The 25,155-nt window shown below is 43.0% G+C and overlaps 2 protein-coding genes across 3 annotated transcripts; both read right to left on the reverse strand.

Annotated features, from left to right (window-relative positions):
* Positions 1 to 3,326: 3,326 nt before the first annotated feature.
* On the reverse strand, positions 3,327 to 7,741 carry LOC137864675 (cystatin-B-like). The gene is made up of 3 exons (XM_068699050.1): positions 7,037 to 7,741; positions 6,360 to 6,461; positions 3,327 to 3,980 (listed from the first exon to the last, which is right to left on the reverse strand). The coding sequence occupies exons 1-3, from the start codon at positions 7,100 to 7,102 to the stop codon at positions 3,846 to 3,848; spliced, it is 303 nt and encodes a 100-aa protein (XP_068555151.1). The 5' UTR covers positions 7,103 to 7,741; the 3' UTR covers positions 3,327 to 3,845.
* A 7,985-nt stretch (positions 7,742 to 15,726) lies between these two features.
* Positions 15,727 to 21,387, reverse strand: LOC137864679 (cystatin-B-like). Of its 2 annotated transcripts, XM_068699070.1 has the most exons (5): positions 21,281 to 21,362; positions 18,753 to 18,871; positions 18,016 to 18,116; positions 17,349 to 17,450; positions 15,727 to 15,956 (listed from the first exon to the last, which is right to left on the reverse strand). In XM_068699070.1, the coding sequence occupies exons 3-5, from the start codon at positions 18,079 to 18,081 to the stop codon at positions 15,822 to 15,824; spliced, it is 303 nt and encodes a 100-aa protein (XP_068555171.1). In that variant the 5' UTR covers positions 18,082 to 18,116; positions 18,753 to 18,871; positions 21,281 to 21,362; the 3' UTR covers positions 15,727 to 15,821. The 2 variants fall into 2 exon arrangements, with proteins under 2 accessions (XP_068555171.1, XP_068555165.1); XM_068699064.1 differs by lacking the exon at positions 18,753 to 18,871 and having other exon boundaries at positions 21,281 to 21,387.
* Positions 21,388 to 25,155: the final 3,768 nt, after the last annotated feature.

The following is a 25,155-nucleotide window of genomic DNA, read 5'->3' on the forward strand; positions in this document are numbered from 1 at the left end:
CAGAGTTCTCAATGTGCTCTGACGAGTGCCAAGTAAAGGGCAATAATCACTTTACTCTCTCTTCTGCCTCGACTCCTGCTGATGCAGCCCAGTGTGCTGTTAGCCGTCATTACTACCAGGGCACGCTGCTGGTTCATGTTTAGTGTACTGCCCACCGGGACCCCCAGATCTGGACCTTGATCATGAATTAGCAGAGTGGGTTGAACTTGGGTCTTTCAGGGATTACTTCTCTCTCAGCTCTCCATACTGTGTCAGGATGTCCATTTGTCATACGCTGTGGTGAGTCATTGCCATGATACCCCAACAAGCTACAGCTGCATGTGACTCTGAGCTGTTGGGAGCCACCGAGCCTAGTGCTGAGCTTTGTGGAGGAAATAGAAAATGTGCTGAGCTGGGGTATTCTGAGACCTGTGAAACCAAACCTGCACAGCATCTAGGGTTAGTTAGGGAGCACAGGACAGGATAGGGACAGTGGGATACTTACGTCTGCCCTCCACCATGCTTCCTAACATTCGGAATCCACTCTTGTGTACAGAAAAGCACCAGAGTTTGGTCCAGCACCTGAGCGGTGGCAGTCGTGCTCACTTCCCCCAAGTTGGGATGCAGGCAGGATAGCAAATGTATTCATGTACAAAGAAGAAGTGTAATATACCTGAAAAGAGAAAATCTGTTCACTGTTGTTACTGTTGTGCTAGGAGTGGAGTGAGGGCTTCGTAATGATGCGATGCAATGCAATGAAGAAGGCCTTCCAGGTAGCACCAAGCTTGCAGCAGAGATTCCAAGACTATTTCATATTGCCCTTTTGAACAAAGCCTAAAATCTGCTTTCCTACCCAGGAATCTTGCTGTATAGCCATGAGATTCTAGGCAGCCAAGTGTGGGACAGAAAAGGTGCAAGCAACTCATGAGAGCTCGTGTCCCAGGGGTACTGGGCACGTTATTTTGACTTCTACAGCACAGGTTTTACACTCTGGAAACTGGGAACAATGATTCAGAATGCTTGTTATTTTGGGTGGGTGGGAAATATTTACAGTTTGAAACACTTCTGTCAAGTGTTGTAAAGCCTCAATCCGAGGGGTGTTTCTTTCCAAGCTTGGTTTTTAGAGGCCTGTCTGTTATGTGATTTGAAGAGGGAGCTAACACTGAAGACAGCCCTTTTTTTTTTGTACAAATTATATGTTTTAAATATTCTATTTTAAAAGACCTAAAGTCTTGTGGATGTACATAGGAAACCACTTTATAATTGTTGTTAAATACACAGGACAGAAAGGGAAGCTGAGACATTAACAGTGGAAATAACATCAACATAAATCTTCTAGAATCACAACACGGTGCTTTGTTAGAGGCTGTCTCCAGACTTGGTTTCTGTCTGTGACGACAGAATCACATCACTGTCTTGGTTGTGCTGCCTGTCTAGACTCCTGGCCCAGCTTTAACACACAAAAATAATACCTTCAGGGTAATCAGGCACACTGATCATGTGAGCCTTCAGTCCTAAATACTTGAGTATTGCATCAGTCTTAGTAACTTGATGTTTCCTTAAGGTGAAGCCTCAGCTAGAAGAAAAAGAAGGGAAAACCTTTGATGTCTTCACTGCAGTGGAGTTTAAGGCTCAGGTGGTTGCTGGAACAAGCTACTTTTCAAGATAAAGAACATGGGGCAGTGGAATCCCTCCTAGGCTGCAAAAGGTTGATTCCTGTTCCAACAAAGAACAAGAAAATATCTTTTTTTTTTTTTTTTTTTTTTTTTTTTAACAAAGCAGGAAAAAACAATCTCTTTCTCTCATGCCATTCTCTTACTGCACAGTATCTGAATGAATCACATAGCTCTCCTTTCACCTTTTGCTAATGCAAACCCAAGAACCTGCACTGGCTACAGTGCACCTCAACCAGAATACTGTGCCTGAGTCGTGTTTGTGGACTTCCCAGGTCTGGAAGTTGCAGGGGAGAGACACTAGCACTCGTGGATTTGCAGCAAGCAGCAAGAGAAAAACATGCATCTTTTTATGTACAGTTTTGCAACAGTGAATACATCTGTAGATTTAGGGTATACTATGTATTTTATTGCCAAATACCGGAAGGTGGACTTGAACAGAAAGATTCAGAGAGCAAGGAAAAAGAGGAGTACTGTAGCCTTTGGAAACATTCCCTTTGTAATCATGTTCTTCCTCTTGCAGCAGTAGGATATTTTTAAAAAACTTGCTTATTTTCTGAGTCCTAAGGAAAAGTCGTAGAAAGGAATTCAGACTGTAAAAGCATTTCTGCACTGACAACAATAAATACTTCTCTCAAATTTAGACGGTATTTTTCACTGGCATTTCTCTGTCTTCTTTACTGCTTTTTCAATAATAGTTGCTATCTTTTTCATTTTTTTTTCCATGAGCCTTTTTCACATTCCAGATGACTAAACCATAGAATCACTTCAGTTGAAAAAGACCTCTAAGATCATCTGGTCCAACCCTTAACCTAACACTGCCAATTCCATTGTTAAACCGTGCCACTAAGCACCACATCTGTGTTTACATGAATATTTGTTTTACTTAGAAATACTTTGTTTTAATTGGGTGAGGCAACAACAAAGGCTATGGGGAGGAAGGATAGGGGTTGGAGGTCAGGTGTGTGTGTGTGTGTGTTGGTAATTTTGACATTTTACTTTGGGAGAGGTGGTGCTGCATTCTGAACTGAGAAGAAACAGCCCACCTGTGTATGACACCAGGGCAGATTCTTGCTTCCACACTGAAGAAACTACACATGCACATTCTTATGCCTCTTGGGGCAGGAATGCTGTGTGAGCATGCACGGTTTAGAGCATGTTCTAGCACGGTTTAGAGCATGTTCTGCTTCCTAACTATTAAGGGGAACTTCAGGGAGCTCAGAATACTTCTTTGCATATATTCTTTTGCTCGCATCAGCCCAAAGAGTCCTCCCACACTTCCAACTTAGAACATTGGTGGAATACGTCAGGGCTGTTATGCACTGCTTGTTTTGCTAAAATAAGGGGCTTCTGGAAATGGTATTTTTTTGTTGCTTGTCAACTCTCCATCCCGAAGTATTTTATATGGTTCAAAAAAGCTAAACTTATTGCCAAATGGTATTGTGAGAGAGGTCAGCTAGCACAGATAACGCTAGACTTAATGCATGCCCAAACTCATTGGCTTGGATTGTACCGGATGTAATTCAAGAGCACCTACCGAAGCAGCTGCTAACACAAAAATATGGTTGTCATGGTTTGGGGTTGCTTTCTTCTTTTTTTCCCTCAGAGCTTAACTGAAAATTGATCTCATTGCCAGTTCCTGCTGCTACAAAAAATGAATGAGCTGCATGCATCTCCAGTAAACCATGCTCAGTAATCATGATGGTAACGCTTTGATCTGGGGCCTGGGTGCTGGGACTGAGCTCTTCCTGCTGCAGCAGGAGGTCGCTCTTCGTGCTACTTGGAGTAGGTCATGCCTTTCCTCACCCAACCCTAACCAGTCAAGCTGCCCTTACAGAGGGGCACACCGTTCGGCTCCTCAATTCCTCCCCTAGCAGCCAGTAGCTTGTGTTTAATGCACTAAGAGCAAAACCAAGAAACAGGTAGCCTGTTACACCTAAAAACACTGACAGTACTAGGAAAGAAGAGAGAAAAGGAGTGTACTCTGTCTTAGAGCTACAGCACCTTAGGTGGCAGAAACAGCTCTGACTAGTATTTCAGAGCCCTCTCAAGCTTTAGACAGGCGGCAGACTCAGACACAACAAGCAGGAGATGAACACAGCTTTCAAAACTTATTTTATTCTCATGCGTTTACTGACACAGGCAGAATCCCCGTGCAACTTGCAGAAGTCGGGAAACATTCCCCACCATCTCTCAGAAGTACTCCAGCGGATCATCTCTGGTTTTGCCGGTTTGATAACTGACAAGGCTGGGACCTTGTTTCTCCTGAGGAAGGGCTTGGAACACCCTTAAGTGGGCGTAGCCAGTATAAGACTCAGAAATTTGAACCTAGAAACCAGAACAGCAGGAGAATGAGGATCATGTGTGAAACTAAAAGGTGCTCTTACATACTTGGAGGGATATCTTCTCTCAGAAGCTTAAGTTTAGGCATGTCTTCACTTCTACTTCAGTGACTCTTAGCCCAAGTCTGGATGATAACAGGTGGCAGGAACTACATGGAGAACTCAGTCTCTATGCATCACAGATTGTAATAAAACACGTAAAAAACATCAGAAAGATGTTAATGGAAAACAAGGACTTCTTGAGTGTAGAAGCACCAGAAAAAAAAAAAAAAAAAAAAAAAAAAAAAAAAAAAAAAGGAGAAAGTTTTTGATGGCATTCCATTTAGCTCTTTGAGATCCTTGTCCATCAGCTTCAAACTTCTCGGGACATTTAGAGCAGGAGACAAAAGCCTAAGTCCTAATGGCTCAGAGGAGGGATAAGATGCAGACACCATATCAGCTCCTAGACGGTACAAAAAGATCTATCCAAAACCTTCACATGGTCTTAAGAACAACCCCAGAGATGCCATGACAACTTGAAAGCCAAGATCCCTTGTCTTTCTTACTGCAAACCCACTGCTGCCTGGACAGACAACATGACATGTCTTTGTGCTTGCACGGATGTGCATGAGCGGATGAAATCATTTTAAAATAAACTTGCTTTCCCCTCCAGAAAGCCCTCACAAAGATTTCCTACACAGTTGCACAGAATTTCCTGCATACAGAGCCAAATACAACAGGTGCTCAACTCTTAGTGTGTGAGGTCTACGGTATAAAGGGAAGGCTTAATGCCTTAGGCTCTTAAGAGGTCTTTACATGCCTTCTGGTGACTGCAGTGTTGCACTATGTTTGGCGCTGTCTGCATTACATCTCAGCTGCAAATTTGTTGGTAAAATATTAGTGATCTGGAAAATATCCAAGTATAAAAGAGCTCACTCCAGTTAACGCTAAACTGAAGAAGTGTTTCCTGTCACTTGCAAAACTGGGAAAGACAGCACCAGTCACCAGTGCTATAAATGTGTTTATTAAGTTTGATTACATATCAGTCTTAACTTCTGAGTAGCTTGGTCAGGCTCCTCAGTAGTAGGTAGGCTACTCAGTACTTGGTAGGCTTACCATGGACAGCAGGCAAGTGCTTTACACATGTGGTTGCCTAGGTCAGCAATAAGCACTAAGGGAAGAAATCTAACTGGGCGTGACTTCTGGCTCTACCGTAGCCTTACTATGAGTCGTTTCTCTTCATTACTCACTACCTCGACCACAAAATGAAGGCACATCTCACAGGAGCAGGGGAAGGATAAACATCAGTTGTTTAAGTAAGACTCAAACTGGCCATACAAGTAGGTGGCCTGTCACTACTATTCCCTTGTACCCACAGAATGTAGAAATAACTGTTAACAGTTAGGTTAAGGAAGGACTCAGGAAAGGAGGTTTGGCACTATCTGTCCTTCCTGGGATCAGCTAAATACGGGCATCTGAGAGCAAATGCTCTTTACATCTCTGCAGAATCACTGTTCCCCAAACCCTGTCTGCCAGTTCTCTTCCATAAACAAACAAACTCTGACTCTTGTCAAGAGAGCGCATCCTACCCAGCCTTATATCCACACATACGTGAGGTTATATTAGAGCAGTCACATGCAGGGTTTCTGCTATGTACAGAAAGCCAGCCCGCCTCTAAGCAATGTTTTCAAGCCTTCAGTTCTGCTTGCAGGATATGACTTGCAATTTCTTATATGTTACTTCTCAGGAAAGTGCCGAAATTCATGCGTAAGTTTTTCCAATAGAGGATGAATTGCACTACATTCGTCTGCAAAGTGGTTTGTTTGTTTGTTTGTTTGTTTGTTTGAACTAAAGAAAGAACAGGCAGGCTGTACCTCTGCACCAAAAGACACAGAATCAAAGGATCAGCACACATGCTTGCATATAAAACCGATCAGAAGAATCTGGGATGCTCCCATTAAATTAAAAAATGGACTAACTCTCCATCAAATGCTCAGGCTGGCTTCAAATTAATCATCATAAACACTACTGGAGGACACAAGAGGGAATATGAAATCTGCTGCTTTGCCTTGAAAGGCAACAGGAGAGCACAGTTCCAGCTAGTTTAGATAATTTGAGCTGAGAAGGCTATCCACTGTCTTCAAGTGAGATGATCTTACAAAAGTTATCATTCACATCTCAACAAGCACAGTGAAAGTTGTTTAAGTTTTTATACTTCTAGTCTAGAGCAATGACAGAGGAATTTTATAAGCAGCTAGAGATAGTGTTTATTCTTGTTGGTCACATCAGGTTTTCTACATTTGCTTCCCTTTCTTGCTATAAGCCACTATGCAAGTCACCTAAATGGTTGGACTACAAAGTAATCCCTCTTATAAAACATACAAACCTTAATGAAGTAGTTCGTTCCAGCAACCACCTGAGTCCTATATTCTATGGCTTGAAAGATATCAAATGTTCTGTTTTCCCTTCTTTCAAATTCTGCCTTCACCTGTAAAAAGAAAAAAAAAAAAAAAAAAAAAACAACTGTTGGGAGGTTCATCTTTAGGCTGTTCCTTCCCTTCTACTACTCCAATTTTCATATTTCTAAACACGTATCTGTAAGAAAACAAACCCAGAACCATCAAAATAATTCAATTTACAACCACATCTCCAGCATTCTTTCCTATTTCAAGTGTTGCCTCCAGCATTCTTTAACATCACATTAGAGTTAGGCTTCCTAAAAATTTTTTTCCTAATAGCTGCATATCGGTACCTATCACGTACAATCTTCTCCTTTCAAATATAGCAACCACAGTGCAAGAACAGCAGAGCTGGTCTTTTGATTGTATTCAAAGATTAAGTGGAGGTAGCCAGTAGTATGCCTGCCTATGGACAAGGATGAAACAGAGAAGTGATTTGGGTTTGTCTTACTTGCACAGTGCCCACGCAGAACACTGAGAAAAATACTTCCTGGCAAGGGCATTTGCTTCACTTTCAACACTCAGTATCACCACCTGGTCTCCCAGCCTTGGCACAAGATTCCCCCTTCACACAGACTCTATCTTTAGATAGGTTGCAACTCACCTGGTCAGCAATATGCTGGACTTCTGGAGTAGCAGGCTGAGTTTCAGATAAGCCCCCAGTCTCCATGGTGGCAGGTAACGTCTCCGAAATGATGGGTGGTTCTGAGGAGGGAAGTCCAGAGTAGTCTGAGAAGAGTCACCAGGCACCTTGTATATATATACCTCTAGGTACCATGGAGTCCTATGACTATTAACAAATACAACCAATCACTACTCTAATCTTAATCAGAATATCTCCTGGCTGGCAACTTGAACGGCTTCAGGAAAACTGTTTAATGCGCAGAGGTCTGATCAAGGGGTTTCCTGAGAATAAGCCTGTCATCGGTAGGATTACATTGTGATGAAACATAGTACATCCTGGTATTCCTAAGACTGTTCTTTGCATACATTGTAACATGCCACTTCTGAGTAGAAAAATGTTTGTGGCAAACAAAGCTGGAATCACAAGGTATGCCTTCCAGTTTAACCCTTAACAAATGAGGGGAGACCTCATCGCGGCCTACAGCTTCCTCAAGAGGGGGAGCAGAAGGGCAGACACTGATCTGTTCTCTTTAGTGACCAGCAATAGGACCCGAGGGAATGGTGTCCAGCTGCACCAGGGGAGGTTTAGGCTCGACATCAGGAAGAGGTTCTTCACAGACAGGATGGTCGCATACTGGAACAGGCTCCCCTGGAACATAGTCATGGCAGCAAGCCTGTCAGAGTTTAAGAAGCACTTGGATTGTGCTCTTAGTCATACGGTCTGAATTTTGGGGTAGAGCTCTGTGGTGCCAGGTGTTGGACTCTGTGATTCTTGTGGGTCCCATCCAGCTCGGGATATTCTGTGATTCCGTGGTTCTATGAATTGCCCTTTCCTTGCTAAACTGGGATGCTGAGCACCCGCCGCTGATACAGGAAATGGCCCCCTTTTGGGATGTAGCATCCATGGCTAATCTTGGAATTGGTATGTTATTACAAGGACAGAGTGCCAGCCTGCAGGTCCCTGTAGTATCTTTGTACACAGCTACTTTGTAAGGATGAGAAAAAGAAAAGTTACAGTTTGCAGTGATAACTTGATACCATGTTTTAACCAATTTTAGCCGGTGTTTTAACCCCCTTAACCAGTTCCAAGTTTTTCTGATTAATGATTCCGCTCCTTTTGCCTGGTACCCTGACGTGGGCTTGTGTGGTCCGTGTCCTGTTTGGATCTGTTTGGAAACAAGGTCTTGCTGTTCTCACATGTAAGCCATACCACAAAAAGAGACTCGGTGCTTTGACTCCTGTTTGTACAAGATCCCAGCCTGAACCATTTTACGCACATCAAGTTCACACAGAGATTCATGGGAGATTTCAAAACCTGGATACTTATTTACCTTTACCCCAGCTTGCACTGGAAAATAGGAAATACCCTTGGGCCGAAATTTAACTGGGGATAAATATTTCCAGTTTCTCAAAGGAAATTCCTGTTGTCCCTCTGGAGCAATACTAGTTTCTGTAAAGACAGGTATTTTCCAGTTAGATTAAAGTTGCACCCAGGTATTTTGTATAATCCTGTTAACAAGCCAATGCTTCTTCTGGGGCCATGTCTGTGCCAGCAGGCGCTAAGGCCTGTGACCTGGCAGAAGTCTTTTGTAAGGGGATGGTGATTTGGTAAAAATCAAATCTGCAAAGTTGGTGCCTGTAATAACATTGAGCATTCAAACTTGCATTAGACCAATAAGGCTCGAGAGCAGTTTCTGATTGTTGCAATAATACTTTTACATCAGGAAAGAAGTCATCAGGTAAATCACGTACAGAAGACAAAGCCCTCTTTACAGTGGGATCCATACACAAAGAGTCGTTCAAAGCACAAAGTGAACAAGGTAGAGTTACAAGCAACAACAGCAAGAAATGCATTAGGGTTACCTTGGTTTCAAGCTCTGTAAAGAGAGGGGTGTAATCTTAATCAGAACTGGACGAGGGGAGAAATGGTGCAAACAGGAGCAAAAAGCCATATAAAGCACTAAAAATATTAACAGTAAATGTAAGGAGCACCTTAAAATCTTATGTGTATAATGGCTCCATGCCAGCAAGAAAGGTAAATGACCGTCTCCAGCCATCCATACCCTAAGACAGTTGGTTAGGGCTCAAACTAGAAGCCTCTTGCCTCTTCACCCACGTGCAGGTGACCACTCCATACATTCAGGAAATGCAGCAAAGCCTCACTCAGCATTTCCCAGCACTCAGACAATCAAGACAGATTTTATATGCAGGAACATTTATGGTTTTCTTGAAACTCCAGGGCCAATTTCCTGCTTATTGACCTCATCACAGATAACGAGTGATGCAACAGACTGAAAACGTGCTTCATATCTAACTTCAAGACTGTTCTTGGTACGTAGAGCTTGAGATTGAAGAACTAGGGCTGACTGGGGTCTAAATTCAATGGTATACAGATCAAGATAAGAGCATGTTACAAACCAGGATGTTGCAGAATGCCCCAAGCTTGAGCAGCAGTGTTGTGTAACTGGATGAAAGCCGGATGAGGAAAAACTGCTGTCCTAATACCTCTTCCTGAACAAAGTGAACAACATTCACAGTTCTTGGGAATAAAGGGAGTGGCAGGTGTTGGAAGTTTTCCATTTTCTCTCAGTTCACCACACCAGATGAGATCCTCATAGCCCCATTCATAGGGGGAATGACAATTCAAGCCAATGAGTTCAACCTCTTTCATCTGTACAAGACATTGCTGATTCATTCAAACACTGATCGTCTTCTGCCACGTTCCTAACACGTGTCTCATTCACATAGCAAGACAGAAGAGGTAGCTAACTGGGAGAGCCAGCTCACCACGCTGAGGCCACAAGTCACAGAGTACATCCAATAACAGCACAGCACCAGGGCTAAACCAAGCCAGTTTAGAAATTTCTCCACTCACCAGGATGCAGATCTCACCAATGGCCTTGGAAGGTATTCTGATTCGGTTCCCAAAGCAACACAACCCCTCTGGAGAACTCTTGCTTCTGATTACTAAGAAATGTACTGAGTACAAAGGCAAGTTAGGTTATAATGTCTGGTAGACAGTAGGAGTGAAACTAAAGACATTAATATAGAGTGGAAGTCATTCCACACTTCTGGGTTTGTTGGGTTTTGTCTTCAAAGCACAAGAACCTTTTTCTTCCCCCAGAACACAGAGTTGTGCAGAAGGGAAGGGAAGCCAACCTTAACTGTTCAGCTGACACTGAAGTTTACACATGAATATTAGCCCGTTGTCTTTCAACAGATGTATTAACAGCTGTCTCAACATGCAGTGATACATCTAACACCAGGATGCAGTGCTCTCTCGCACACACAGCTCATGAAGTCGCTTTGAAATGCTGACAACTCACAGACTTGTTCATCAGTGGCAACGGGCTATCTAAGGCAGCCTAAACCTCTCTCCATCAAACACTGTCTGTAATGAAACAACATTTGGAACATTGCCTTGAAAAGAACAGCCATCCTCATTACAGCTCTGTCGCGTTAACACGTGTAGACAATTACCCATTACGGGTCCAGACAGATTCAGGGTACCAAACTATCACAGTCACAGATTCACCAATAAAGAATTAACTGATGTGGGTCTGGTTGGATTCGGAGTATTGAACTGTCACGGTCATGGATTCACCAACAATGTAACACATCCTTAACAGCCACATTCAATGAGAACTGTCACAGCTAGGAACAATGCAATTCAGTGCAATTTATTACAGCAAGAGGGACACAGGTTCTTTGGATTGCCAGCGATGATTTACTGTCTGCAAAAGCAAGCTAACATGCATGAAATACACAGCCTGGCAATTCATGCGTTAAAAAGGTACAAAGACCCTACAGAGATTTCTATGTTTCTGCAGAGGCACCCACTATAACCAAGTGTTCAAATCTCACCCAAAGGTGTCCCAATTGTGGGAGTGGGGAAGAGAGGCTCAGCCCGTCAACTGGTCCCAGAAGTCAGGATGGTATCTTCCCTAACATCCCCTCTCCTTTAATCCAATTTATATTATTTTCTCTCTTCTAGGTGGAGATTGAGTTACTCTAGTCATACACACCTTTCTTATGATTGGTGCTAAATTTTCTCGCTTTTGTTTAAAGTTATAGGCTCCCAGAAATTCAGAGCACGTGCTCAGTGCGGGGTGGTCGCACCTTGGAGGTGGGTAGCTGTGGGGATGGAGGTGTGTTTTGGTATTATAATGATATTATAATGAGCAAAGTTCACCAAAAGGACAGCATTTTGTCAAAAACATGGCAGGCCATTGGCCCAGGGTAGCAAATATGCAGCTTATCAGTTCCGTTGTACACCTTTGAGTTCCCATCTTAACACGGAGCCTGGCCGCGATGTCTCCACTCCACTCCACCCTCCGTACAGTTCCTCTTAGAGGCAGCACACCAGCTTCCCCTAGTGCAACAACATCTAAGCTTCTCGTTAAAGTGCTTTTACTTGCAGAAACAAAGTTTCAACCAGAAAAGGGATGACATTCAGGTATTTGTTGGGTCCAGTATTTGATACACGTGACATCAAGAGGCCCAGTAATGTCGTGACTACCTTGATGGCAAAGCTGAAAGAGCATTCAGTCACAGACTAAGCAAGATCCCAGAATGGAAAGGGGGCACTAGACACAGAGACCATTTTATCTGCACTCGTTTAGCATGGCCCACAGCTACACCAGTGCCACTTACATCCCATCACATAACATCCCACCTCACAGACAGCACGTGTGCACCTGCAGCCCAGAAAGCCAACCATGTCCTAGGCCACAAAGATGATCAAGGGGCTGGAGCACCTCTCCTCTGAAGACAGACAGAAGGAATTGGGATTCTTCAGCCTGGAGAAGACAAGGCTCCAGGGAGATCTTACAGAGTTCTCAATGTGCTCTGACGAGTGCCAAGTAAAGGGCAATAATCACTTTACTCTCTTCTGCCTCGACTCCTGCTGATGCAGCCCAGTGTGCTGTTAGCCGTCGTTACTACCAGGGCACGCTGCTGGTTCATGTTTAGTGTACTGCCCACCGGGACCCCCAGATCTGGACCTTGATCATAAATTAGCAGAGTGGGTTGAACTTGGGTCTTTCAGGGATTACTTCTCTCTCAGCTCTCCATACTGTGTCAGGATGTCCATTTGTCATACGCCGTGGTGAGTCATTGCCATGATACCCCAACAAGCTACAGCTGCATGTGACTCTGAGCTCTTGGGAGCCACTGAGCCTAGTGCTGAGCTTTGTGGAGGAAATAGAAAATGTGCTGAGCTGGGGCAATTCTGAGACCTGTGAAACCAAACCTGCACAGCATCTAGGGTTAGTTAGGAAGCACAGGACAGGATAGGGACAGTGGGATACTTACGTCTGCCCTCCACCATGCTTCCTAACATTCGGAATCCACTCTTGTGTACAGAAAAGCACCAGAGTTTGGTCCAGCACCTGAGCGGTGGCAGTCGTGCTCACTTCCCCCAAGTTGGGATGCAGGCAGGATAGCAAATGTATTCATGTACAAAGAAGAAGTGTAATATACCTGAAAAGAGAAAATCTGTTCAATGTTGTTACTGTTGTGCTAGGAGTGGAGTGAGGGCTTCGTAATGATGCAGTGCAATGAAGAAGGCCTTCCAGGTAGCACCAAGCTTGCAGCAGAGATTCCAAGACTATTTCATATTGCCCTTTTGAACAAAGCCTAAAATCTGCTTTCCTACCCAGGAATCTTGCTGTATAGCCATGAGATTCTAGGCAGCCAAGTGTGGGACAGAAAAGGTGCAAGCAACTCATGAGAGCTCGTGTCCCAGGGGTACTGGGCACGTTATTTTGACTTCTACAGCACAGGTTTTACACTCTGGAAACTGGGAACAATGACTCAGAATGCTTGTTATTTTGGGTGGGTGGGAAATATTTACAGTTTGAAACACTTCTGTCAAGTGTTGTAAAGCCTCAATCCGAGGGGTGTTTCTTTCCAAGCTTGGTTTTTAGAGGCCTGTCTGTTATGTGATTTGAAGAGGGAGCTAACACTGAAGACAGCCCTTTTTTTTTTTGTACAAATTATATGTTTTAAATATTCTATTTTAAAAGACCTAAAGTCTTGTGGATGTACATAGGAAACCACTTTATAATTGTTGTTAAATACACAGGACAGAAAGGGAAGCTGAGACATTAACAGTGGAAATAACATCAACATAAATCTTCTAGAATCACAACACGGTGCTTTGTTAGAGGCTGTCTCCAGACTTGGTTTCTGTCTGTGATGACAGAATCACATCACTGTCTTGGTTGTGCTGCCTATCTAGACTCCTGGCCCAGATTTAACACACAAAAAAAGACCTTCAGGGTAATCAGGCACACTGATAGTGTGAGCCTTCAGTCCTAAATACTTGAGTATTGCATCAGTCTTAGTAACTTGATGTTTCCTTAAGGTGAAGCCTCAGCTAGAAGAAAAAGAAGGGAAAACCTTTGATGTCTTCACTGCAGTGGAGTTTAAGGCTCAGGTGGTTGCTGGAACAAACTACTTTTCAAGATAAAGAACATGGGGCAGTGGAATCCCTCCTAGGCTGCAAAAGGTTGATTCCTGTTCCAACAAAGAACAAGAAAATATCTTTTTTTTTTTTTTTTTTTTTTTTTTTTAACAAAGCAGGAAAAAACAATCTCTTTCTCTCATGCCATTCTCTTACTGCACAGTATCTGAATGAATCACATAGCTCTCCTTTCACCTTTTGCTAATGCAAACCCAAGAACCTGCACTGGCTACAGTGCACCTCAACCAGAATACTGTTCCTGAGTTGTGTTTGTGGACTTCCCAGGTCTGGAAGTTGCAGGGGAGAGACACTAGCACTCGTGGATTTGCAGCAAGCAGCAAGAGAAAAACATGCATCTTTTTATGTACAGTTTTGCAACAGTGAATACATCTGTAGATTTAAGGTATACTACATATGTTATTGGCAAATACCGGAAGGTGGACTTGAACAGAAAGATTCAGAGAGCAAGGAAAAAGAGGAGTACTGTAGCCTTTGGAAACATTCCCTTTGTAATCATGTTCTTCCTCTTGCAGCAGTAGGATATTTTTAAAAAACTTGCTTATTTTCTGAGTCCTAAGGAAAAGTCGTAGAAAGGAATTCAGACTGTAAAAGCATTTCTGCACTGACAACAATAAATACTTCTCTCAAATTTAGACGGTATTTTTCACTGGCATTTCTCTGTCTTCTTTACTGCTTTTTCAATAATAGTTGCTATCTTTTTCATTTTTTTTTCCATGAGCCTTTTTCACATTCCAGATGACTAAACCATAGAATCACTTCAGTTGAAAAAGACCTCTAAGATCATCTGGTCCAACCCTTAACCTAACACTGCCAATTCCATTGTTAAACCGTGCCACTAAGCACCACATCTATGTTTACATGAATATTTGTTTTACTTAGAAATACTTTGTTTTAATTGGGTGAGGCAACGAGAAAGCCTTTGGGGACGAAGGATGGGGGTTGGAGGTCAGGTGTGTGTGTGAGTGTGTTGAAAATTTTGACATTTTACTTTGGGAGAGGTGGTGCTGCATTCTGAACTGAGAAGAAACAGCCCACCTGTGTATGACACCAGGGCAGATTCTTGCTTCCACACTGAAGAAACTACACATGCACATTCGTATGCCTCTTGGGGCAGGAATGCTGTGTGAGCATGGAACTAGCACGGTTTAGAGCATGTTCTGCTTCCTAACTATTAAGGGGAACTTCAGGGAGCTCAGACTACTTTTTTGCATATATTCTTTTGCTCACATCAGCCCAAAGAGTCCTCCCGCACTCCCAAAGTAGAACATTGGTGGAATACGTCAGGGCTGTTATGCACTGCTTGTTTTGCTAAAGTAAGGTGCATCTGGAGATGGTATTCTTTGTTGATGGTAAACTCTCCTTCCTGAAGTATTTTATATGGTTCCAAAAAAGCTGAACAGTATTGCCAAATGGTATTGTGAGAGAGGTCAGCTAGCACAGATAATGCTAGATTTAATGCATGCCTATTCAGTACAGCACCAAATATGAACACAAGCAAGGCATGGCATGAGACCCATTGAAACATTTAATGTCTCACATCTGAGCCCAAACTCATTGGCTTGGATTGCACCGGATGTAATTCAAGAGCACCTACCAAAGCAGCTGCTAACATAAAAATATGGTTGTCATGGTTTGGGGTTGCTTTCTTCCTTCGTTCCCTCAGAGCTTAACTGAAAATTGATCTCATTGCAGGTTTGTGATTCTACAAAAAACGAATGAGCTGCATGCATCTCCAGTAAACCATGCTCTGTAATCACGATGGTCGCGCTTTGCTCCGGGGCCTGGGTGTGCTAGGATTGAGCTCTTCCTGCTGCAGCAGGAGGTCACTCTTCGTGCTACTTGGAGTAGGTCATGCCTTTCCTCACCCAACCCTAACCAGTCAAGCTGCCCATACAGAGGGGCACAAAGTTTGGCTCCTCAATCCCTCCTCTAGAAATTTCTCTCACACTTTCTGAAGAGCAGCCAGTACCTTGTATTTAATGCACTAAGAGCAAACCCAAGAAACAGGTAGCCTGTTACACCTAAAAACACTGACAGTACTAGGAAAGAAGAGAGAAAAGGAGTGTACTCTGTCTTAGAGCTACAGCACCTTAGGTGGCAGGAACAGCTCTGACTAGTATTTCAGAGCCCTCTCAAGCTTTAGACAGGCGGCAGACTCAGACACAACAAGCAGGAGATGAACACAGCTTTCAAAACTTATTTTATTCTCATGCGTTTACTGACACAGGCAGAATCCCCGTGCAACTTGCAGAAGTCGGGAAACATTCCCCACCATCTCTCAGAAGTACTCCAGAGGATCATCTCTGGTTTTGCCGGTTTGATAACGCTCAAGGCTGGGACCTTGGTTCTCTTGAGGAAGGGCTTGGAACACCCTTAAGTGGACGTAGCCAGTATCAGAATTAGAAATTTGGACCTGGAAACCAGAACAGTGGGAGAATGAGGATCATGTTTGAAACTAAAAGGTGCTCTTACATACTTGGAGAGATATCTTCTCTCAGAAGCTTAAGTTTAGGCATATCTTCACTTCTACTACAGTGACACTTAGCCCAAGTCTGGATGATAACAGGTGGCAGGAAATACATGGAGAACTCAGTCTCTATGCATCACAGATTGTAATAAAACACATAACATCAGACAGATGTTAATGGAAAATCAGGACTTCTTGGGGGTACAAGCACCAGAAGAAACAAAAGGAGAAAGTTTTTGATGGCATTCCATTTAGCTCTTCGAGTTCCTTGTCCATCAGCTTCAAACTTCTCGGGACATTTAGAGCAGGAGACAAAAGCCTAAGTCCTAATGGCTCAGAGGAGGGACAAGATGCAGACACCATATCAGCTCCTAGAGGTACAAAGAGATCTATCCAAAACCTTCACATGGTCTTAAAAACAACCCCAGAGATGCCATGACAACTTGAAAGCCAAGATCCCTGGTCTTTCTTACTGCAAACCCACTGCTGCCTGGACAGACAACATGACATGTCTTTGTGCTTACAGGGATGAGCATGAGTGGATGAAATCATTTTAAAATAAACTTGCCTTCCCCTCCAGAAAGCCCTCACAAAGATTTCCTACACAGTTGCACAGAATTTCCTACATACAGAGCCAAATACAACAGGTGCTCAACTCTTAGTGTGTGAGGTCTACGGTATAAAAGGAAGGTTTAATGCCTTAGGCTCCTAAGAGGTCTTTACATGCCTTCTGGTGACTGCAGTGTTGCACTATGTTTATCGTTGTCTGGATTACATCTCAGCTGTAAATTTGTTGGTAAAATATTAGTGATGTGGAAAATTCCCAAGTATAAAAGAGCTCATTCCAGTTAATGCTAAATTGAAGAAGTGTTTCCTATCACTTGCAAAATTGGGAAAGACATCATCAGTCACCAGTACTATAAATGCATTTATTAAGATTGAATTTGTTAAAATAAATCAAATTAATTATAGTAAACAGTACTGGAGGACACAAGAGGGAATATGAATTCTGCTGCTTTGCCTTGAAAGGCAACAGAGAGCACAGTTCCGGCTAGTTGAGATAATTTGAGCTGAGAAGGCTATCCACTGTCTTCAAGTGAGATGATCTTACAAAAGTTATCATTCACATCTCAACAAGCACAGTGAAAGTTGTTTAAGTTTTTATACTTCTATTCTAGAGTAGTGACACAGGAATTTTATAAGCAGCTAGAGATAGTGTTGATTCTTGTTGGTCACATCAGGTTTTCTACATTTGCTTCCCTTTCTTGCTATAAGCCACTATGCAAGTCACCTAAATGGTTGGACTACAAAGTAATCCCTCTTATAAAACATACAAACCTTAATGAAGTAGTATGTTCCAGCAACCACCTGAGTCCTATATACTATGGCTCGAAAGGTATCATATCTTTTGTGTTCCCTTCTTTCAAATTCTGGCTTCACCTGTAAAAAGAAAAAAAAAAAAAAAAAATGTTGGCAGGTTCATATTTAGGCTGTTCTTCCCTTCTACCACTCCAGTTTTCATATTTCTAAACACGCACCTGTAAGAAAATAAACCCAGAATCATCAAAATAATTCAATTTACAACCACATCTCCAGCATTCTTTCCTATTTCAAGTGTTGCCTCCAGCATTCTTTAACATCACATTAGAGTTAGGCTTCCTAAAAATTTTTTCCTAAAAGCTGCATATCGGTACCTATCACGTACAATCTTCTCCTTTCAAATATAGCAACCACAGTGCAAGAACAGTAGAGTTGGTCTTTTAACTGTATGCAAAGATTAAGTGAAGGTAGCCAGTACTATGCCTGCCGATGGGCAAGGATGAAACAGAGAAGTGATTTGGGTTTGTCTTACTTGCACAGTGCCCACGCAGAACACTGAGAAAAATACTTCCTGGCAAGGGCATTTGCTTCACTTTCAACACTCAGTATCACCACCTGGTCTCCCAGCCTTGGCACAAGATTCACCCTTCACACAGACTCTATCTTCAGATAGGTTGCAACTCACCTGGTCAGCAATATGCTGGACTTCTGGAGTAGCAGGCTGAGTTTCAGATAAGCCCCCAGTCTCCATGGTGGCAGGTAACGTCTCCGAAATGATGGGTGGTTCTGAGGAGGGAAGTCCAGAGTAGTCTGAGAAGAGTCACCAGGCACCTTGTATATATATACCTCTAGGTACCATGGAGTCCTATGACTATTATCAAATACAACCGATCACTACTCTAATCTTAATCAGAATATCTCCTGGCTGGCAACTTGAACGGCTTCAGGAAAAGTGTTTAATGCACAGAGGACTAATCAAGGGGTTTCCTGAGAATAGGCCTGTAATCAGTAGGATTATATTCTGAGGGAACATGGTACATCTCTGTATTCCTAAGAATGGTCTTTGCATACATTGTAACATGCCACGTCAGAGTAGAAAAATGTCTATGGCAAACAAAGCTGGAATCACAAGGTATGCCCTTCAGTTTAACCCTTAGCAAATGAGGGGAGACCTCACCGCACCCTACAGTTTTCTCACGAGGGGGAGCGAAGGGACAGGCGCTGATCTGTTCTCTTTAGTGACCAGCAATAGGACCCGAGGGAATGGTGTCCAGCTGCACCAGGGGAGGTTTAGGCTTGACATTATGAAGAGTCTTGGTGCTTTGACTCCTGTTTGTACAAGATCCCAGCCTGAACCATCGTACGCACATCAAGTTCACACAGGGATTCATGAGAGATTTCAAAACCTGGATACTTTTTTACCTTTACCCCAGCTTGCACTGGAAAATAGGAAATACCCTTGGGCCAAAATTAAACTGGGGATAAATATTTCCAGTTTCTCAAAGGAAATTCCTGTTGTCCCTCTGGAGCAATACTAGTTTCTGTAAAGACAGGTATTTTCCAGTTAGATTAAAGTTGCACCCAGGTATTTTGTATAATCCTGTTAACAAGCCAATGCTTCTTCTGGGGCCATGTCTGTGCCAGCAGGCGCTAAGGCCTGTGACCTGGCAGAAGTCTTTTGTAAGGGGATGGTGATTTGGTAAAAATCAAATCTGCAAAGTTGGTGCCTGTAATAACATTGAGCATTCAAACTTGCATTAGACCAATAAGGCTCGAGAGCAGTTTCTGATTGTTGCAATAATACTTTTACATCAGGAAAGAAGTCATCAGGTAAATCACGTACAGAAGACAAAGCCCTCTTTACAGTGGGATCCATACACAAAGAGTTGTTCAAAGCACAAAGTGAACAAGGTAGAGTTACAAGCAACAACAGCAAGAAATGCATTAGGGTTACCTTGGTTTCAAGCTCTGTAAAGAGAGGGGTCTAATCTTAATCAGAACTGGACGAGGGGAGAAATGGTGCAAACAGGAGCAAAAAGCCATATAAAGCACTAATAATATTAACAGTAAATGTAAGGAGCACCTTAAAATCTTATGTGTATAATGGCTCCATGCCAGCAAGAAAGGTAAATGACCGTCTCCAGCCATCCATACCCTAAGACAGTTGGTTAGGGCTCAAACTAGAAGCCTCTAGCCTCTTCACCCACATGCAGGTGACCACTCCATACATTCAGGAAATGCAGCAAAGCCTCACTCAGCATTTCCCAGCACTCAGACAATCAAGACAGATTTTATATGCAGGAACATTTATGGTTTTCTTGAAACTCCAGGGCCAATTTCCTGCTTATTGACCTCCTCACAGATAACGAGTGATGCAACAGACTGAAAACGTGCTTCATATCTAACTTCAAGACTGTTCTTGGTACATAGAGCTTGAGATTGAAGAACCAGGACTGACTGGGGTCTAAATTCAATGGTATACAGCTCAAGATAAGAGCATGTTACAAACCAGGATGTTGCAGAATGCCCCAAGCTTGAGCAGCAGTGTTGTGTAACTGGATGAAAGCTGGATGAGGAAAAACTGCTGTCCTAATACCTCTTCCTGAACAAAGTGAACAACATTCACAGTTCTTGGGAATAAAGGGAGTGGCAGGTGTTGGAAGTTTTCCATTTTCTCTCAGTTCACCACGCCAGATGAGGAGATCCTCATAGACCCATTCATGGAGGGAACGACAATTCAAGCCAATGGGTTCAATCTCTTTCATGTGTACAAGACATTGCTGATTCATTCAAACACTGATCGTCTTCTGCCACATTCCTACCACATGTCTCATTCACATAGCAAGACAGATGATCTAGCTAACTTGGAGAGCCAGCTCACCACGCTGAGGCCACAAGTCATAGAGTACATCCAATAACAGCACAGCACCAGGGCTAAACCAAGCCAGTTTAGAAATTTCTCCACTCACCAGGATGCAGATTTCACTAATGCCCTTGGAAGGTATTCTGATTCGGTTCCCAAAGCAACACAACCCCTCTGGAGAACTCTTGCTTCTGATTACTAAGAAATGCGCTGAGTACAAAGGCAAGTTAGGTTATAATGTCTGGTAGACAGTAGGAGTGAAACTAAAGACATTAATATTGAGTGGAAGTCATTCCACACTTCTGGGTTTGTTGGGTTTTGTCTTCAAAGCACAAGAACCTTTTTCTTCCCCCAGAACGCAGAGTTGTGCAGAAGGGAAAGGAAGCCAACCTTAACTGTTCAGCTGACACTGAAGTTTACACATGAATATTAGCCCGTTGTCTTTCAACAGATGTATTAACGGCTGTCTCAAAACGCATCTAACACCAGGATGCAGTGCTCTCTCGCACACACAGCTCATGAAGTCGCTTTGAAATGCTGACATCTCACAGACTTGTTCATCAGTGGCAACGGGCTATCTAAGGCAGCCTAAACCTCTCTCCATCAAACACTGTCTGTAATGAAACAACATTTGGAACATTGCCTTGAAAAGAACAGCCATCCTCATTACAGCTCTGTCGCGTTAACACGTGTAGACAATTACCCATTACGGGTCCAGACAGATTCAGGGTACCAAACTATCACAGTCACAGATTCACCAATAAAGAATTAACCGACGTGGGTCTGGTTGGATTCGGAGTATTGAACTGTCACGGTCACGGATTCACCAACAATGTAACACATCCTTAACAGCCACATTCAATGAGAACTGTCACAGCTAGGAACAATGCAATTCAGTGCAATTTATTACAGCAAGAGGGACACAGGTTCTTTGGATTGCCAGCGATGATTTACTGTCTGCAAAAGCAAGCTAACATGCATGAAATACACAGCCTGGCAATTCATGCGTTAAAAAGGTACAAAGACCCTACAGAGATTTCTATGTTTCTGCAGAGACACCCACTATAACCAAGTGTTCAAATGTCACCCAAAGGTGTCCCAATTGTGGGAGGGGGGAAGAGACGCTCAGCCCGTCAACTGGTCCCAGAAGTCAGGATGGTATCTTCCCTAACATCCCCTCTCCTTTAATCCAATTTATATTATTTTCTCTCTTCTAGGTGGAGATTGAGTGGCTCACCTTTCTTATGATTGGTGCTAAATTTTCTCGCTTTTGTTTAAAGTTATAGGCTCCCAGAAATTCAGAGCACGTGCTCATTGTGGGGTGGTCGCACCTTGGAGGTGGGTAGCTGTGGGGATGGAAGTGTGTTTTGGTATTATAATGATATTATAATGAGCAAAGTTCACCAAAAGGACAGCATTTTGTCAAAAACATGGCAGGCCATTGGCCCAGGGTAGCAAATATGCAGCTTATCAGTTCCGTTGTACACCTTTGAGTTCCCATCTTAACACGGAGCCTGGCCGCGATGTCTCCACTCCACTCCACCCTCCGTACAGTTCCTCTTAGAGGCAGCACACCAGCTTCCCCTAGTGCAACAACATCTAAGCTTCTCCTTAAAGTGCTTTTACTTACAGAAACAAAGTTTCAACCAGAAAAGGGATGACATTCAGGTATTTGTTGGGTCCAGTATTTGATACACGTGACATCAAGAGGCCCAGTAATGTCGTGACTACCTTGATGGCAAAGCTGAAAGAGCATTCAGTCACAGACTAAGCAAGATCCCAGAATGGAAAGGGGGCACTAGACACAGAGACCATTTTATCTGCACTCGTTTAGCATGGCCCACAGCTACACCAGTGCCACTTACATCCCATCACAAAACATCCCACCTCACAGACAGCACGTGTGCACCTGCAGCCCAGAAAGCCAACCATGTCCTAGGCCACAAAGATGATCAAGGGGCTGGAGCACCTCTCCTCTGAAGACAGACAGAAGGAATTGGGATTCTTCAGCCTGGAGAAGACAAGGCTCCAGGGAGATCTTACAGAGTTCTCAATGTGCTCTGACGAGTGCCAAGTAAAGGGCAATAATCACTTTACTCTCTCTTCTGCCTCGACTCCTGCTGATGCAGCCCAGTGTGCTGTTAGCCGTCATTACTACCAGGGCACGCTGCTGGTTCATGCTTAGTGTACTGCCCACCGGGACCCCCAGATCTGGACCTTGATCATAAATTAGCAGAGTGGGTTGAACTTGGGTCTTTCAGGGATTACTTCTCTCTCAGCTCTCCATACTGTGTCAGGATGTCCATTTGTCATACGCTGTGGTGAGTCATTGCCATGATACCCCAACAAGCTACAGCTGCATGTGACTCTGAGCTGTTGGGAGCCACCGAGCCTAGTGCTGAGCTTTGTGGAGGAAATAGAAAATGTGCTGAGCTGGGGTATTCTGAGACCTGTGAAACCAAACCTGCACAGCATCTAGGGTTAGTTAGGGAGCACAGGACACAATAGGGACAGTGGGATACTTACGTTGCCCTCCACCATGCTTTCTAACATTCGCAATCCACTCTTGTTTACAGAAAAGCACCAGAGTTTGGTCCAGCATCTGAGTGGTGGCAGTCGTGCTCACTTCCCCCAAGTTGGGATGCAGGCAGGATAGCAAATGTATTCATGTACAAAGAAGAAGTGTAATATACCTGAAAAGAGAAAATCTGTTCACTGTTGTTACTGTTGTGCTAGGAGTGGAGTGAGGGCTTCCTAATGATGCAGAGAAATGAAGAAGGCCTTCTGGGTAGCACCAAGCTTGCAGCAGAGATTCCAAGACTATTTCATATTGCCCTTGTGAACAAAGAATATAATCTCCTTTCCTACCCAGGAATCTTGCTGTATAGCCATGAGATTCTAGGCAGACAAGGGTGGGACAGAAAAGGTGCAAGCAACGCATGAGAGCTCTTGTCCCTATCAGGGGTACTGGGCAAGTTATTCTGACTTCCTGAGCACAGGTTTTACGCTCTGGAAACTGGAAACAAGGACACAGAATGCTTGTTTATTTTATTTTATTTTATTTTATTTTATTTTATTTTATTTTATTTTATTTTATTTTATTTTATTTTATTTTGTTTATTTTATATTATTTTATTTTATGTTATTTTATGTTATTTTGTTTTATTTATTTTATTTTATTTTTCGGAGGGGGGGGGGGGGGGGGAATATTTACAGTTTGAAACGCTTCATATTGCACTTATTAAATGATGGTAGAACTGGCCAGTGTTGTAAAGCCTCAGTCTGAGGTGTGTTGCTTTCCAAGCTTGCTTTTTGGAGGCCTGTCCGTTAACTCTGAAGACAGCCCTCTTCTTTTTGAACAGATCACATACGTTTTAAATCTTCTCTTTTTAAAAGACCTAAGGTCTTGTGGATGTACATAGGAAACCGCTTTATATTTGTTGTTAAATACACAGGACAGAAAGGGATGCTGAGACGTTAACAGTGGGAATAACATCAACATAAATCTTCTAGAATCACAACACGGTGCTTTCGTAGAGGATGTCTCCAGACTTGGTCTCTGTCTATGATGACGGAATCACATCACTGTCTTGGCTGTGCTGCCTATCTAGGCTCCTGGCCTTGCTTTAACACACAAAAAAAGACCTTCAGGGTAATCAGGCACACTGATAGTGTGAGCCTTCAGTCCTAAATACTTGAGTATTGCATGTCTTAATAACTTGATGTTTCCTGAAGGTGAAGCCTCAGCTAGAAGAAAAAGAAGGGAAAACCTTTGATGTCTTCACTGCAGTGGAGTTTCAGGCTCAGGTGGTTGCTGGAACAAACTACTTTATCAGGGTAAAGGACACGGGGCAGTGGAATCCCTCCTAGGCTGCAAAAGGTTGATTCCTGTTCCAACATAGAACAAGAAAATATCTTCTGTTTTGTTTTGTTTTCTAAAAAAGCTGGAAAAAGACAATCTATTTCTCTCATGCCATCCTCTTACTGCACAGTATCTGAATGAATCACATAGCTCTCCTTTCACCTTTTGCTAATGCAAACCCAAGGAGCTGCACTGGCTACAGTGCACCTCAACCAGAATACTGTGCCTGAGTCGTGTTTGTGGACTTCCCAGGTCTGGAAGTTGCAGGGGAGAGACACTAGCACTCGTGGATTTGCAGCAAGCAGCAAGAGAAAAACATGCATTTTTTTATGTACAGTTTTGCAACAGTGAATACATCTGTAGATTTAAGGTATACTATGTATTTTATTGGCAAATACCGGAAGGTGGACTTGAACAGAAAAGATTCAGAGAGCAAGGGAAAAGAGGAGTACTGCAGTCTTTGGAAAGAAACATTCCCTTGGTAATCATGTTTTTTCTCTTGCAGCAGTAGGATATAATATCCAGTAGAGGGTGTATGAGTTTGTTTGTTTGTTTTTTAATTTGATGTTTTTCTGGATCCTAAGGAAAAGTCCTAGAAAGGAATTCAGACTGTAAAAGCATTTCTGCAGTAATAAGAGTAAGTACTTCTCTCAAATTTAGATGGTATATTTCACCGGCATGTCTATGTTTTCTTTGCCACTTTTTCAATAATAGTTACTATCTTGTTCGTTTTTTTTTCCGTGAGCCTTTTTCACATTCCAGATAACTAAATCATAGAATCACTTCAGTTGAAAAAGACCTCTAAGATCATCTGGTCCAACCCTTAACCTAACACTGCCAATTCCATTGTTAAACCGTGCCACTAAGCACCACATTATGTTTACATGAATATTTGATTTACTCAGAAATACTTTGTTTTAATGGGGTGAGGCAACAAGAAAGGCTTTGGGGACGAAGGATAGGGGTTGGAGGTCAGGTGTGTGTGTGTGTGTATTGGAAATTTTGACATTTTACTTTGGGAGAGGTGGTGCTGCATTCTGAACTGAGAAGAAACAGCCCACCTGTGTATGACACCAGGGCAGATTCTTGCTTCCACACTG

This window comes from Anas acuta, chromosome 1 (genome assembly GCF_963932015.1).
Source record: "Anas acuta chromosome 1, bAnaAcu1.1, whole genome shotgun sequence".
NCBI classification, from domain to species: Eukaryota; Metazoa; Chordata; class Aves; order Anseriformes; family Anatidae; genus Anas; species Anas acuta.

Excerpts from the sequence above, each read along its gene's own strand:
- LOC137864675 (XM_068699050.1), bottom strand. The coding sequence starts at position 7,102 with ATGGAGACTGGGGGCTTATCTGAAACTCAGCCTGCTACTCCAGAAGTC. Across the intron at positions 6,462-7,036 it reads TCCAGCATATTGCTGACCAG|GTGAAGGCAGAATTTGAAAG; the intron begins GTGAGTTGCAAC and ends TTCTTTTTACAG. Across the intron at positions 3,981-6,359 it reads GAACGAACTACTTCATTAAG|GTTCAAATTTCTGAGTCTTA; the intron begins GTTTGTATGTTT and ends TCTGGTTTCTAG.
- LOC137864679 (XM_068699064.1), bottom strand. The coding sequence starts at position 18,081 with ATGGAGACTGGGGGCTTATCTGAAACTCAGCCTGCTACTCCAGAAGTC. Across the intron at positions 17,451-18,015 it reads TCCAGCATATTGCTGACCAG|GTGAAGCCAGAATTTGAAAG; the intron begins GTGAGTTGCAAC and ends TTCTTTTTACAG. Across the intron at positions 15,957-17,348 it reads GAACATACTACTTCATTAAG|GTCCAAATTTCTAATTCTGA; the intron begins GTTTGTATGTTT and ends TCTGGTTTCCAG.